General features: G+C 37.6%; 1 protein-coding gene across 1 annotated transcript in view; it reads right to left on the bottom strand.

The window, feature by feature from the left end:
- Positions 1 to 1,763: 1,763 nt before the first annotated feature.
- Positions 1,764 to 16,338, bottom strand: part of LOC128641129 (torsin-1A) — a 16,434-nt gene continuing 1,859 nt past the window's right edge. The window contains exons 2-6 of the mRNA XM_053693700.1: positions 8,674 to 8,787; positions 7,236 to 7,501; positions 6,770 to 6,933; positions 5,151 to 5,275; positions 1,764 to 3,029 (exon numbers count right to left, since the gene is read on the bottom strand). Of these exons, the coding sequence (XP_053549675.1) occupies positions 2,770 to 3,029; positions 5,151 to 5,275; positions 6,770 to 6,933; positions 7,236 to 7,501; positions 8,674 to 8,787 (929 nt within the window). The 3' untranslated portion in view covers positions 1,764 to 2,769. The remainder of the gene's footprint in view (positions 3,030 to 5,150; positions 5,276 to 6,769; positions 6,934 to 7,235; positions 7,502 to 8,673; positions 8,788 to 16,338) is intronic.

Below are 16,338 nucleotides of genomic sequence, written 5' to 3'. Positions count from 1 at the left end.
CCCGCGAGCCTAACAGCCCACAGGGAAAAAAGTCAAATTTTTGAGGTAAGAAAAAAATATGATAATTTAAAGCATAATCCCAAATATGAAACTGACTGTCTGGAAATAAGGAAAGTTGAACATTCTGAGTCAAGGCAAATAAATGTTTGAATACATATATTTAGAACTTTATAAATAAAGTGCCCAACCATAGCTTAGAGTGTCACAGAAAATAAGACTTACTTACCCCAGGACACTCATCTACATGTTTGTAGAAAGCCAAACCAGTACTGAAACGAGAATCAGTAGAGGAAATGGTAAATATAAGAGTATATCGTCGATCTGAAAAGGGAGGTAAGAGATGAATCTCTACGACCGATAACAGAGAACCTTATGAAATAGACCCCGTAGAAGGAGATCACTGCATTCAATAGGCAATACTCTCCTCACATCCCTCTGACATTCACTGCACGCTGAGAGGAAAACCGGGCTCCAACTTGCTGCGGAGCGCATATCAACGTAGAATCTAGCACAAACTTACTTCACCACCTCCCTTGGAGGCAAAGTTTGTAAAAACTGATTTGTGGGTGTGGTGAGGGGTGTATTTATAGGCATTTTAAGGTTTGGGAAACTTTGCCCCTCCTGGTAGGAATGTATATCCCATACGTCACTAGCTCATGGACTCTTGTTAATTACATGAAAGAAATACCCCCATACTAATTAGCATATATTTGCATACACAATTATGCAGCATAATTCTGAACTTTGAGTTGATAGGATTGACTTTAAAGGAAATTAAATACTAAACTAATGATGCATCAAGAGCAAAGATTCGCCTAAAAGAATATGGAGATTTATTTCTTAAAATTCCATTAGTTGCTTAAAACTTGAATAAATAAATAAGTGTAAGGGTTTTATATTCATGAAGCAATGTGTGTCACCATGTTGTAACCTAGGTGTTCTCTCTTCTGTGGCCAATTAGACACAGGTATGAATGACTCACTAGAGTGTGCAGCCAATGACTGTGTGCAATGTAACACCTCTGCATTTCCACTTCTCATAAGAATTGGAAAGTTCACAATTTTCACAATGAAATGACAGAAAAAGTGGACAAAATACATAATTAAATGATATTACAAAGTTGTTGTTTTTAAACTACATATAATTAAACATTTAATATCACTGTTTCAAAGTCTTTAATTTCTCTTTAAACTATATTTATTTCCAATTAGTCCAACACACCCAGAAGCAATTTTACCATACTTTATTATCTATATTTACGTAAACCAATACCAGTCATGTCTGGGGGAGCCTTTTATTAGTGCAGGTTCATCTTATAAATGTATATCTATCTAATCCTCATACAGTTACATGTATATTACTATTGCATACTAATGAGTTACCTTTGGGGGGCCCAAGACATTTTGCACAAGCTGACTGGAGAGTCCTCTTAGTGAATTAATCAGACTGGGAAGCAGTGATTACGTCTGATACCACTATCTATTCTATGTATTGTAGATAGTATGACCCGATTCCCCTACTTGGCACTCTCTACAGACAGCAATCATTGTGAACCCAATGTACCTTATACAATTAACCCAGCCATGGGTGCATTGCATCATCATCACCCATATGCTACAAGGAACACGTGCATTTAGAATGAACTCTTCTGTAGAAAGAGTATAGATAGATAGTTCCATTGATAAGAGATCAGGAGAGAGGGAACGGCATAGTGTGATGAAATATTAGCATAAATTACTCGTTCAAAGAACACGTCTGCAACATATTGTAAAGAATGTAGTTTAATAAATAAATATAGTTTACATAGCCAATATTTTATAAAGATACAGTGAACAAATGTTTAGAATGATAATAAAACTAGGACTGTTATAATCATAAATAGCTTTTTCCTAGTTAACTATTTGTAACATCTACTTACATACAAATAAAATTTGCATCAGTCATTGTAAATGTAAACCACACACGTGTGCATTGATGCGATAGGCATTAACATACCTACCACTAGTTAATAGCTGTACACCTACTGCGTATATACTCTATGAGCAAATCTATCTATATACAGTGTGTGCATATATATATATATATACATACATACATACATACAAACGCATGCGCACACACACATGCATGCACACAGACATACATATTGTAAGACAAGCAAACCTTTTCATAATACTACTGCACACATTCTTAACCTTTCTCTTCAGTACTCTGGGAGAACTCAATGTAGAAATAATCAAAGGCGTTTTCCGGACTGGCCAACAAGGTGCTTAATCAGCTGGGAGAAGTTATCATTGAAAGATACAGTAACTTTGAAGCACAGCATCATTGTACATAGTTTTTATGGGATGCAGTTTTCCCTTCTCTTTTCATTCAGGTACTAGATTCATCAAGGTGTCTTAGAGTCTTACTATTATCACCATCTGGTGTAGTATTAGATCAAAGAGGATTCTCTCCATAATTGTCATTTAGATTCAATAAATAAGAGTTTATGAACAAGAGTCTATTTGAGCCAAATGTTTGGACCTAGTTTTCTGAATAAAAAATAGGGATTATTCATGGATGTCTGAACCAGAATTTGGAGACTACTGTTTGCAATCCTCAGGGATATTCAGCCTGGACAATTGACCTTTTGGATGGTAGCTCATCTGACTCCCTTATTTGTGGCATCTGCATTCATTTAATCCAAGTGCCAGGCCTTGTTTGCATGATTTTCCTGCAGTGACCACATCTGAGATCTTCAAGTTCCAACCTAGTTTTGCCTAATTATTAGGTGCTATGTCCAGCCTGATAAAACTGGACTCTCTGAGCAATTACTTTGCAGCCAGTTGCAGAGAAGACTCGTTCGTTTTTTGGCACAAACTGTAGATCCTTGATAACATCTTCTAGAATAGTCTCTTTATATGGCAGCCCTCGCGTCACAAAGAAGTCCTGTGCACACAACTTGACATGAGCACGTTCCAGGGGAAGAAAAGGCACTAATTCATTAATAACACCCTCCGTCAGTAGATGAGATACAAGTTTATCACCTATAAAAGAAAAAGTGGTGGAAAAGCTAAAGCAAAGGGCACTCATTACATACGTTGCATCTACCACATGATGTTTTAATTTCAATTTGTTGATTTGACAAGTTTTTAACATTGTTAAAGGGCCAATAAATACCCTGTAATTATAAGATTTTTCTGTAGTCTTGAAATAAATTACTAAAATTACTGTACTTGGAGAGTTTGAAAATGTTTTAAAAGCATTAATAACTGTTTGCTGCAATTGGTTTTCAATATCCAAACTCCACTTACCACTTATTTAGCATAAATAAATCTAGCCACGGTCAATAGCAAAATGTAAATTGTAGCTATATGCTTCATGTGCTTAGCTATATATATATATATATATATATATATATATATATATATATATATATATATATATATATATATTTACAGTGTATTTATTTGCTATTAAACAAACAGTAATATTTAGGAAATTAACATCAATATTATACAGTGCAGCATTTTGGTAATATTAACAAAGGTACTGTTATTTATATATGTATGTGTGTTACTGTTATTTATATATGTATGTGTGTTACTGTGGTTTATTTAGGGAGTTTTATATTAGTGTACAAATAGAACGGATACAAACAGAAAGAGAGTCGCTCTCTCAGGAACAAGCAACAACTGAGTCGCTTGTTCTATGGCGAGTTACCACCTGGGAGCAGCATCTTTTGTCCCAATGGTGCTTTTCACAGAGAAGAACTTTCCTAAAGTATATAAGTCTGATCCCACCTAAGTCCAGTCCGATTCCAGGCAATCCCTGTCTGAACAAGGAACATAGCAACCCTATATGACTGTTTCTGCCTTCTTTGGGCCTTGTCAGTGAGGTGCAGCCATATTACTCTAAGCACATTGGGCAAGGAGTCCATGTCCGATTTCCCCCATTACCGTTATGGAGACCTCCCAAGGGTCATATTGCAAATACAAACAGAAAGAGAAGAGCTCTCTCAGGAACGTACAGTAGCTTGTTCTATGGTGATTTACCACCTGGGAACAGTCTCTTTTGCCCTTGCTCAATGTGCCTAGAGGGATATGGCTGCACCTCACTAACGAGGCCCAAAGAAGGCCGTAACAATCGTCTGAGTTTGCCACTTTCCTTGTTTAGAGGAGAATTGTCTGTTTTTTTCGGGGTTGGACTGACCTTGTTAGGCAGGATCAGACTGATTTACTTCAGGAGAGTTTCCCTCTGTGAAAAGCACAATTGGGCTAAAAGAATCTACTCCCAGGTGGAAACCGGGCAATAGAACAAGCCAATGTGCATATGGCTGCACCTCGTTTGGGGTTGCCATTTCCCTTGTTCAGAGGAGAATTGCCTGGTATTTCAGGGCTGGACTGACAATGTTAGGCAGGATCAGACTGATATACTTCAGGAAAGAACTCCTCTTTGAAAAGCACAATTGGGCTATAAGAAGCTACTACCAGATGGTAACCGGGCCATAGAACAAACCACTGATCTGTTGTCCATAGAACAAACCACTGATCTGTTGTTTGTTCCTGGCAGATTTCTTCTCTTTCTGTATACAAATGGATTGGATACAAAGTATGCAACCTGTTTTATAGATGTGACCTAAGGGGGGGGGGGAAGTCCATTCAGCTCAGGGAACTGTCCCTCTATTCTTTGAAAAGAGTAGAAAGTCCCTACCTCACTTGAACATTTTTGTGGATGGATCTTCATCATACACCAAACTGTGATTAATGACATATTAGTTTGTATGTCAATTATGCCTTTGCTTTGAGCTGTATATATCATGCATGTATTTAACTAGTTGTCCAGTTTAAATGGTGGATTTGCCTGTAGCAGATGTCCAGTCATGATATTGTGACCACGAGGTCTCCAACCACAATCCAACAATCACAATCTTGATTTTGATAGGATAAAGATTTAGACTATGGCTATGTTTAACCCCTTGGGTGCAAGGAAGTGTTGCAAATAATTAATTTGTAAGATCACTCAGTCACCCAGACAGCCTTACAATTGCCCCATTGACTCCCATATTTACACATCAAAATCCTGGGAGGCAGCTATCATATTAAATGTATTGCATTTTGTGTAAATAATTTGCCAGAATAAATTTGCCATACATGTCTCTGATCTACCTTGGTTCTCTTTTAATGCCACTTTCAAAGGACGATCTAAATCATTCAGCGTGATCTCCTCGCGTTGGCGCCCAGCACGCCAGAAGTTAAGTGTCACTTCATTAATAATGCTGCCTCCGTCACTACTGAAGATGTAAAACATAAAAAGAAGAAAATAACATGAAAAGGATTAAGACTGTAGACAGATTTCTAAAGACATTCAATTCAGTTTTATTATTTATTGCATCTAAAAGAGGAGATTTCAAATCCGTCAGTAAAAACGTATATTTGTATAAAGACTCCTCAGATCTCGAGCTAGGACTGATGAGATGGGATATGAAAACCTCCCACAGCATTAAAGGGACACTGAACCCAAATTTATTTCTTTCGTGATTCAGATAGAGTATGCAATTCTAAGAAACTTTCTAATTTACTCCTACTCAGATTTTTCTTCGTTCTCTTGGTATCTTTATCTAAAAAGAAGGCATCTAAGCTTTTTTTTAGGTTGAGTACTCTGGACAGCACTTTTTTATTGGTGGATGAATTTATCCACCAATCAACAAGAACAACACAGGTTGTTCACCAAAAATGGGCCGGCATCTAAACTTACATTCTTGCATTTCAAATAAAGATACCTATAGAATGAAGAACATTTGATAATAGGAGTAAATTAGAAAGTTGCTTAAAATGTCATCACAAAAGAAAAAAATTGGGTTCATTGTCCCTTTAAATATACTGGACTAGAATCCAAGTCCTTCTAAGCAGACGTTTTTAATAACTTTATTTGAAGGGTCATTCTAGTGATGAAAGACTCCAGACTTACCACTGCTATATTCCATGCAGCTATTATTTGCACACTCTAGTAACTCATAACTGTACTTAATTGGCCTCAGCAGAGAAGGAAACTTAGGTTGCAACATGGCGATGCCTAATGCTTTAAGGACACTAATATTTTACACTTTTCAAAACTTATATAATTGAGAAAAAAAATCTGCATATTAATTGTAAGATAATCTTCGCTTTGAATAAATCAGTCCATCTAGCTTTTTGTATTGTGCATACATGCAGCTGAAATCTGGAAGCGAAATTTGAGCATTATATCATTGCTGACCTTTTTGGGAGGATCTTGATATGTTTAGGTGTAGCTTTGCAAAGACCACCAATTTTGCAGGATGTTCACAGGTTAAGAGTTTTTTTCTGTTGCCACTCCTGTTTCACATCTTTCCCTATAAAAGCCTAGCCACACCCCTGAGCAACTAGCCACTCCTCCAAACTAGCCACACCCCTGAGAAACCAGCCACTCCTCAAAACTAGCCACACCCACTACAACATAAACACCACCACAACTCATCCTGGCCCTACACATGGACCCCCAACCTACGAGTTTCAGAAACAAGCTGGGAAATGTTGTGAAGTATGTGTGGGTAAATGCAAGTTTATAGCACACCTGTGGCAGAAATAATGTCATGTATGCTGCTAAATCATTGTATATTGGATACTCCTATCTAAATAAAATTATATTTTGTTTTAATTAATGGAATTTCTAAAATATTCTTACCAACCTTTCAAGTGGGAGAAAACCCCCCAGTGTTTATCTGAAGAGATTTAGAAGCAGGTTCCATTAATTAATTAGGCTTTACCTGAGGAATATAAAGATGTTCCGACTGTGCTGGGCTCCATCTTTATTCATGAACGTGAGGAGTGAGGTGAAGAGAGGAAGATGGAGTTTATCAGCCTCATCAAATACAAACAGGGGCTGTGGGCACCGCGCAGCAACCTCTTCAAGATGCTTCTGTAGCTGTATCTGCAAATAGATGCAACAGATTCCAACTCATCTGCAGAATGATTGGATATATGGTGACCAATAGCAAACAACAGTTATCCGCAAACTAGTGCAAATAATCTTCATGCAGCATCATTTCCTGTTAGTGCAGGAGCATGAGTTAAGGGCATGAGTTTAGATTAAAGGGACGTTATACATTCATGATTTATTCTGTCCTATAATTTAACTCGGAATATTGTTGATTTTCTCAGTTTTATTGACTTTCTATGGTATTATGGGAAATGATATTGTTGCCACAGCACCATAGCACAGAGTGACTTTACCTTGTATGCCTCTAGGTGTGAGACGTGAGGGAAGTGCAGCTGAGGAATAAACACTCGGATACACTGGTTCCGCTGTCCATCCTTATAAAGGTTTTCCGCTATGATTCGGACAGCCAGGTTTTTGCCAGTGCCAGTCCAGCCATGAAATGACATAACCAGGGACTTCTGGGATTTTTCATCCTGCAGGAATCTCTCAAGGGAGGTTACAATGAGTTTTGCTGCTAGGTGTTGACCGTGCATCCTACTGCCAAGCTCCTCTTGCAACCCTAAAGACAAAGCAATAACTAGCTGAGCACGAGTCTTATAATGACCTGGCAGGTTCAAGTCAAACAGTTAAAGGGACAGCTTAATGTTTCTCCCCTTTAATTTGTTCCCAATGGTCCATTTTACCTGCTGGAGTGTATTTAAAGGGACATTCAAGTCCTTTATATATATATATATATATATATATATATGGGTTTTATGTTCCTTTACAATACTTTCTAATTTAAATCTATTATCAGATTTGCTTTGTTTTCTTGGTATCATTTGCTGAAAATCAAACCTAGGTAGGCTCAGGAGCAGCAATGCACTACTGGGAGCTAGCTGCTGATTGGTGGCTACACATTATTGGCTCACCCAATGGGCTAGATTACAAGTGGGGCACTAATTTATTGCGCTTTTGCAGGAGCGCAATAATTAACCAGCCGTGAGCTTGCGGTAGCAATTAGTGTTTATAAAATTAACCAAAGATCGGATTTCTGGTTAATTTTATAAATCTGCTCAAAATGCCCCCCCAAAATACTACTGTCTAGTGTAGTTTATTAAAAAAATAAAGATGGCAGCATCTTTATTTTTCAATAAAATACTGCACTAGGCAGTATTTTGGGGCTACAGTTGGTGGGAGTGGGGTGTTAGAAAAAAAAAAATGGCACTGAAAAGTGTATTTACAATGCTATCTATGGGATCTGTGTGTTCACAGTAAATATATATGCGCTTATATATACTGTATATATATATATATATATATATATATATACACGTCTTAATATATGCATATATATTTATATTTGCTGCTATCGCTATGCAACTTACCCCCTTCACTGGTGCAGAAGTTCTGATGACGTCTCTGACGGCATCAGAACGAGGCTCCCATAAGAAGTGCGCTAGTATTACAAAGTGGAGCGCTAATATCGCTAGCATGAAAGAGATATATATCGCTCTATTTGTAATCTAGCCCAATGTGTTTAGCTAGCTCCCAGTAATGCATTGCTGCTTCTTCGGCAAAGGATACCAAGAAAATGAAGCAAATAATTTATAGACGTTGGAACGTTGTTTAAAATGGCATACTCTGAATCCTAAGTTTATTTTTGATTGCACTGTTCCTTTAAAGATGAAATATGGCTGCGCTAATATCGTTGACTTGAATCCTGTTACTAGTATAGTATTCACACCTTACCTGTGATATTATTAGTGATTCCTGCGTATGCCTGATGTCTGCTAACAGTCACTTTTTTGTACCAATCAGAAATGAGTTGTAGAGAATTCCAGCCAAGGTCAGACAAACTCCAGTCTGTGAAATAACAAAATTAGATAAAAAGCTGTAAAATATGAATGTTATTAACAGTTTACATAGAATTAAAAAATATAAATCAATATATATATCCAGCTAAAGAGTCAACTAAAACATATAAAAAAAAGACAGAAGAACTGGTAGTTAAATGCAAAATAACAACACATTTTGTGTGACAATTAAAGGCAGGGCTGGTCTTTTAATTAAAGGGACAGTCTACTACAGTATTCGTATTGTTTAAAAATATAGATAATCAGTTATTACCCATTCTTCAGTTTTGTATAACCAACACAGTTATTAATAATATACTTTTTACCTCTGTGATTACCTTGTAGCTAAGCCTGGGCAGATTGCCCCTTTATTTCAGTTCTTCTGACTGACTTGCATTTTAGCCAAACAGTGCTGACTCATAAATAACTCCACGGGAGTGAGCACAATGTTTATCTATATGGCACACATGAACTAGCAGAGTCTAACTGTTAAAATGCACTGAGATAAGAGGTGGCCTTCAAGGGCTTATAAATTAGCATATAAACCTAGGTTTAATTTTCAACAAAAAATACCAAGAGAACAAAGCAAATTTGATAATAAAAGTAAATTACAAAGTTGTTTAAAATTGCATATCCTATGTGAATCATGAAAGTTTGACTAGACTGTCCATTTAATTAGGCAGCTATCTGGGATTACCTCGGATCCAAAAAGGGGTTTACTGGTTGCCCCAGTGATAAAACTTTACAATATAATCAATATAGACTTTTTGATATATGTTGTGTTTTTTTTTTTTTTTACAAAGTAGATTTTCCCACTGAGCACATAAATATGTGCTCAGTGGGAAAATCTACTTTGTAAAAAAAAAAAAAAACACACAACATATATTTGTTTAGAGATCACTGGACACAATTTTGGTAATAAAAAATATGGTGCCTGGGGGGAACTTCCGGGCAGCGGCCATGTTCAGTCGCACATCTGCATGCTGCTCCAGCTTTCTAGAAATACTTTCATAAAATTACCTTGTAAAAGCATCATCTATACATATACTATGTAGATCTGAACTCTACTACAAGCAAGGCATCTGATGAGCTTGATATTCACAAGATTGCTGTTGACATCAGTGCTCGGAGCTACTTTGAGGCTTTGGCCTCTTCACAACCCCCCGGCAGGGTATACTTTCTCCCTGTCGTTATGCGGCGCTAAACAAGTGCTGAACTGCAACCAGGTCATGCAATGCTAAACTCGAAGCAACTGACTGCAACTAAAGTTTGATGCACCGCAAGACTTTCCTTTAATTTGGATTACACAACTCTACCAGCTGTACATCGCCCTCAAAGGCTCACTATGGAGCTAGCTAAAGTTATCCTTGAAGATCTGCGCAGCCTGTTAGCAACGTACCTAGTTGCTTTTGATGAGACTCTGCATGGAGGGGCTATTGGAGACGGGGATCGCGACACAAAACAGTATACCGCATCGGAGCTAACTACTCTCAGTGAGGGGAAGGGGGGCGCTTTGGGGCCGAGTGCCCACCACCCACCTGCAATGAACCCTTGACGGCTCCTGATGCTGGTCTGGAGGAACCGGAGGCACTGTATGGCGGGACGGCGGCAGAGGATGTGACCACTGATATGGGACATTGGATGTCGGTAGCGAGCGCAAGAAACATTGCATATGCAGACCGTTCCCCATTCACGCTGCCAAAAGATGCCACGCTGCCTTCCTATACAGACACCGCTGCCGGAGTCTCTCTGAAAAATGTTCGAGCCAAATCGGCACCATTGTTAACGCTCTCAGGACTTGTCCCTCCACAGCCTAAATGTATCTTGGTAATAGCCCCTTCCCTAGTGCCAACACAAATAACTGAAAGGACACAGAATGGGCAGTTAATTAGTCCATTACATGAAGCCCTCACCTGGTGCGCTCCTGTCATGCCCCATATCTCTCAGGAGAAACTTGGAATTGGGTAAACATTGCCCCAGCACGGGACTGATATCGCATTCCCAGTTTGCTCTGGTAATGTGGACTAGGGGATATCAGCAAAAATTTTTCAGGGGTTAGCTAATATATTTGATCCTTGTAACCATGTTATGATAGTTATATGTGTATAATGTATTGCATAGGGGGGTTACCCTGGAACGTGTGCTTAACATATTTAATACAGTCTTATAGCCTAGGTTAAGCTTTTTTCAGCTGTTTCTATTATTTAGGCAACATAGCTAAACGTGTTATGACTACTAAGCTCATTTAATGTTAGTCAATCATATGCCTCCCTTACAGAGCGGTAGTGGGGCTGGTGAAAATTGTTGTTGTGCTCCTGCCAGCGGCCAAGGCGGAAGCCATAGTTAGCAATCTAACACCCAGCCCTGTGTTTTCAGGTTCCCACATTACTTTAGACCCTTATTAGCTTTGAGGGTTATAAGATTTTAAGTATAAAGTTAGGGAGTCCAAACCTGCTCAAGCTTAGTTTGTGCATTCTATTATAAGTACTAAAATACTCATATGTTGTTCATGTGGAATACTTACTGCTGACTTTTTATCTTGCGAGTACACCTATTTGTATGGCGCTATGTTTATGTACTAAATAATCAATGTAATTATTTCCATGCAAAATACCTAGACCCCTACCCATCCACATCTCCACTTCTATCTAAGGGGCTATAACTTAGTTTTACTTTGAAAAAGTAACAAGAAGGAGGCGCCAATGGTGCAGATCAAAAAGGTATTTCAAAATATCAAACTCATGTGAACACAAGGTACTCACAATAGGAGGAGGCACTCAATTGTGCCAGTAGATGCAGGCTGGGTTTTAACAGCAATCCAGCTAGCTGTAAAAGGCAGCAAAAGATGGCAGCTTCTCTATCAGCATCCGATGGAAGTAGATCTAAAAATGTAAACAAGGATAGAGGCGCCTATGGTGCAGGTAAATGATGGTACAATAAGTGCTGATCGCTCACTCTAACACATTGTACTCACATTTGTTGAAGGCACTCACTTGTGCCTATAGAGGCAGGCTGGATTTTAACAGCAATCCAGCTGGCTGTGACAGGGTGGAAAAGTTGATTTCTGGGTGTCAGAGTGCAAAGACTCTCTAGTAGCATAGCAAGGTGGTACCAAAATAACACTGAGAGTGGATGTGTAATAAAAAATGGATTTATTAAAACATAAAAAATAAAAAGTTAATCCACTCCTCAAAGTGTTAAAAACAACTGGTACATCAGGAATACATGCGACGCGTTTCTCAGTTACAACTGTTTCATCAGGCATGTTTTTGGTAACAAATCTTTACTCCTTAAATAGGGCTATGCTATTTCTCCACTTTTTCAGAGTAGCATAGCCCTATTTAAGGAGTAAAGATTTGTTACCAAAAACATGCCTGATGAAACAGTTGTAACTGAGAAACGCGTCGCATGTATTCCTGATGTACCAGTTGTTTTTAACACTTTGAGGAGTGGATTAACTTTTTATTTTTTATGTTTTAATAAATCCATTTTTTATTACACATCCACTCTCAGTGTTATTTTGGTACCACCTTGCTATGCTACTAGAGAGTCTTTGCACTCTGACACCCAGAAATCAACTTTTCCACCCTGTCACAGCCAGCTGGATTGCTGTTAAAATCCAGCCTGCCTCTATAGGCACAAGTGAGTGCCTTCAACAAATGTGAGTACATTGTGTTAGAGTGAGCGATCAGCACTTATTGTACCATCATTTACCTGCACCATAGGCGCCTCTATCCTTGTTTACATTTTTAGTTTTACTTTGGCCTGGGTTATTTCAAGACCATTCTAGTGTATCCCCCATGTCCCATAAAAGACTATATCCATATAAGCCCCTAATAGTATACTCACCTGCAGCTTAGATTTTTGTAAACGAGGGTGTCCATTCTATCTTATTGTTGTGTAATCCTTCCTTTCCTTTTTGTTGGTTATCATTCTACATTGTTATTTGAGATCCATAAAAATTGAAAACTGAGGTTCTTATTTGGAGACCCAAAAGTGACTTCCTTTGTTAACAATTATCTCCCATACATTTATATATACACATGTCTGAGGTCCAAGAGCGGCCTCTAATTCCATCTGGGAGGTGCTTCAGATTATTAGGCATTTTTTCTATATACTATACAACCAGAGTGTCCTTTTGCAATATGTATTGTATCTCTCTATTTGTACCATATGAAGTTTACCTGTTATTACATGTTTGGTTTTATATTTCATGTATGCCTTGCCTTTAAACCTCAATAAAGATATAAAAAAAAAAAAAAAAAAAAAAATATGGTGCCTGTCTGGCCTTTCCCTGGAGTTGCTAGACATGTAATTTCTGACCTCTCATACATCTAACCAGTATAGATAATAACCCCTTTCAGCACTGGTTGGGAGCACTTGGGGGGCTTTATGGCAAATTTGTTAGCACCCCCAATATTAAAAACCAGCCCTGGTGTCAGATCTGTCTATATTAGAAAATCTGACTAAAGCTAGAGAAAACCTAAACAACAACTACCTTCACACCAAGACTTACTGTAGATACATATACACTAACTCTAAATTCTATGCAGAGAACAATAAAACAGGAGGGATACTGGCCAGACAACTAAAATGGGACCTATGTCAATCAACTAAAAAGTGAAAAATGAGAACCCATAGTCTCAACCAATAAAATAGCAGAAGCCTTCCAACAATACTACAGTATATGTCCTTATACAACATTCCAAACACAAGCACCAACCCTCCAATTGGCCCTCAACTTACCCTCTCTAAATACTTACAAGACACCACATTACCCACCATAATGACAGATGATCAATGATTTTTAGATTCCCCTATCACATACAGGGAAGTCTCACACACAATATCAAATATGCCAATAGGAAAAGCCCAGGTCCTGATGGATACAATACCAAATACGTTAACTCTGCAGGACTGGATTTAAAGGGACACTGAACCCAATGTTTTTCTTTAGTGATTCAGATAGAGCATGCAATTTTAAGCAACTTTCTAATTTACTCTTATTATCAATTTTTCTTCGTTCTCTTGCTATCTTTATTTGCATCTAAGTTATTTTTTTGGTTCAGCGCTTGTTTATTGGTCGGCTAAATCAATCCACCAATCAGCAAGAACAACCCAGGTTGTTCACCACAAATGGGCCGGCATCTAAACTTACATTCTTGCTTTTCAATTAAAGATACCAAGAGAATGCAGAAAATTTGATAACAGGAGTAAATTAGAAAGTTGCTTAAAATTGCATGCTCTATCTGAATCACGAAAGAAAAAAAATTGGGTTCAGTGTCCCTTTAAGTTACGGAAATACTATTTCATTTCATTCACATAGTTTATCTTTATTGGAAAATAATAAACCCCCTCTGAGGAAGCGTTTTTTGTGAAACGCGCGTCAGGGGTCCTTAGGAGTAGCTTCGTCTCTCCTTGTCCTTTTTAACTAGCTTACCATGGTCTAATACAAGTTTTCGCTCTAATTATTGATATCCATCACAGCCTAGCAGTTATTTAATATAAGAGTAATCTTAAAATTAGCCCTCGGATTGTAAGGGCTTAGTTTATTTTGATAACATATTACTGGCTGATAAAAGTTATCGTATTATTCTAACAGGAAACAATATTATTTGCTCCTGGTTTAAGTGTTTTTAATTTAGCTTAAGCTATCTGTATGAATGATTATTCCTGGTTGTGACATATATATTTTCCAATAAAGATAAACTGTGAGAATGAAATGGAATAGTATTTCCGTAACTTAAATCCATTCCTGCAGAGTTAACTTATACTTCTTATCGCAGAGCAATACCTCCTATACTTAATTGTACTCTCTTACAATTAGTTTAGCTTGTTGTCACTTACTTTATGGTCAGTATCTGTGACAGGTATAATCCTTATCTTCATATTTTGATATAGAAGAATAATCTTAAACCCATTAGAGGGAAGTAATATATTGGAATTACCTGCATAATACAACTCTGCTTCCCCTACCTTTTCTCTTTACTTAAAACAATACCAAATACTACTCTACCTTTAAAGACATTCTGACACCTCACCTATTAGAACTTTTCAACCACATATCATCAGACCACCCATTACCAAGTGAGATGCTAAAAGCACACATCACAGTACTTCCAAAACCAGGGAAACCACCAGACTCACCGCAAAAATTTAGACCAAAATCGTTACTAAATAATGGAATAAAAATTTACGTGAAAATTATAGCAAACAGACTCAACTCAATTTTACCAAGACTGATTAAAAAAGATCAAGCTGACTTTGTCCCTGGAAGAGAAGCCAGTGACAATACAATAAAATCCTACAATTGATAAGCAGCAAAAAATATATACCAGACCAATTCCTACTTCTAGCCATAGATGCAGAAAAAGCTTTTGACAGAGTAAGCTGGAATTTTCTTTTGGCTGCTCGGTTTAGGTTCCGCTTCAGTACTCAATTTATAGACTGGGTGATAGACTGGGTTCTTGACCTATACAATAGCCCAAGTGCACGCATTAAGGTAAACGGTGACCTATCCGAGAGCTTTATTCAACGGGACAAGACAAGGTTGCCCCTTGTCACCGATCCTCTTTATCCTAACTATGGAGATACTGGCTAGTAGAATTAGGGGCAACCCTCATATTAAAGGCCTGAGAGTAGGCACAAAGAAACACAAAGTCTCTTTATTTGCAAACGACGTCCTCTAGACTATAGCCAAACCCATTAACACCCTAAAATATCTTGAAAAAAATATATTGATATATAGCCCATGGTCTAACTTTTCAATAAACATGAATAAATCAGAAATTCTGAATGTTAATAATCCCTTATTCGCCATAAACCATATAAAATAATCACCCATATCAAATATCCGATAATAAAATCAAATACCTGGGCACATTTATCTCCCGGTCTTTGGAGGAAATATATAAAGACCACTACACTACACTACTAGCCAATATCAAACAAGATCTAATTTCATGACAAACTAAACTAATATCATGGTTAGGAAGAGTAGCTGCAGTTAAAATGACAATACTTCCAAAGATCCTATAGCTGTTCCAAACCAACCCTATAGCTCTTCCACCTTCCTTCTTTAAAGAAATTCAAATGCTTATAAAAAAAATGTTATCTGGAAGGACCAACGTCCTAGAAGGCCCGAATATCTAGCCTATAGACCTAAAGAAAAGGGAGGTTTGGGCATTCCAAATATTTTAATGTACTATCAGGCTTCCCATCTGGTCTGTATCTGGAACTGGCATAGAGACGCAAAAAGAAAACAATGGGTGGAATTAGAGGGTGACCTCATACTGACTAACAATTTAGGAAGCATGTGTGGACTACAACCACAAGACAAATTTATATCAAAATGAGAAAATCCCTTAATATGGGTTTAAATCATACATAAACACCCGAAAATATAAACCATACCCTCATCACTGACACCTTAACTAGATAACCCAAACCTCCCCTTTGACAGAATATCTATCCCCAATACACCTTTAAATTCTACTAGCAACATCCCTATTATACAAATTGTACAATCGGGAACATTAAAACACCTTACAACCCTTAAAGA

The sequence above is a fragment of the Bombina bombina genome, chromosome 10 (genome assembly GCF_027579735.1).
Source record: "Bombina bombina isolate aBomBom1 chromosome 10, aBomBom1.pri, whole genome shotgun sequence".
Taxonomy (NCBI): Eukaryota; Metazoa; Chordata; class Amphibia; order Anura; family Bombinatoridae; genus Bombina; species Bombina bombina.
Note: the sequence above shows the minus strand (reverse complement) of the source record. Positions and strands in the feature narration are given on the sequence as shown.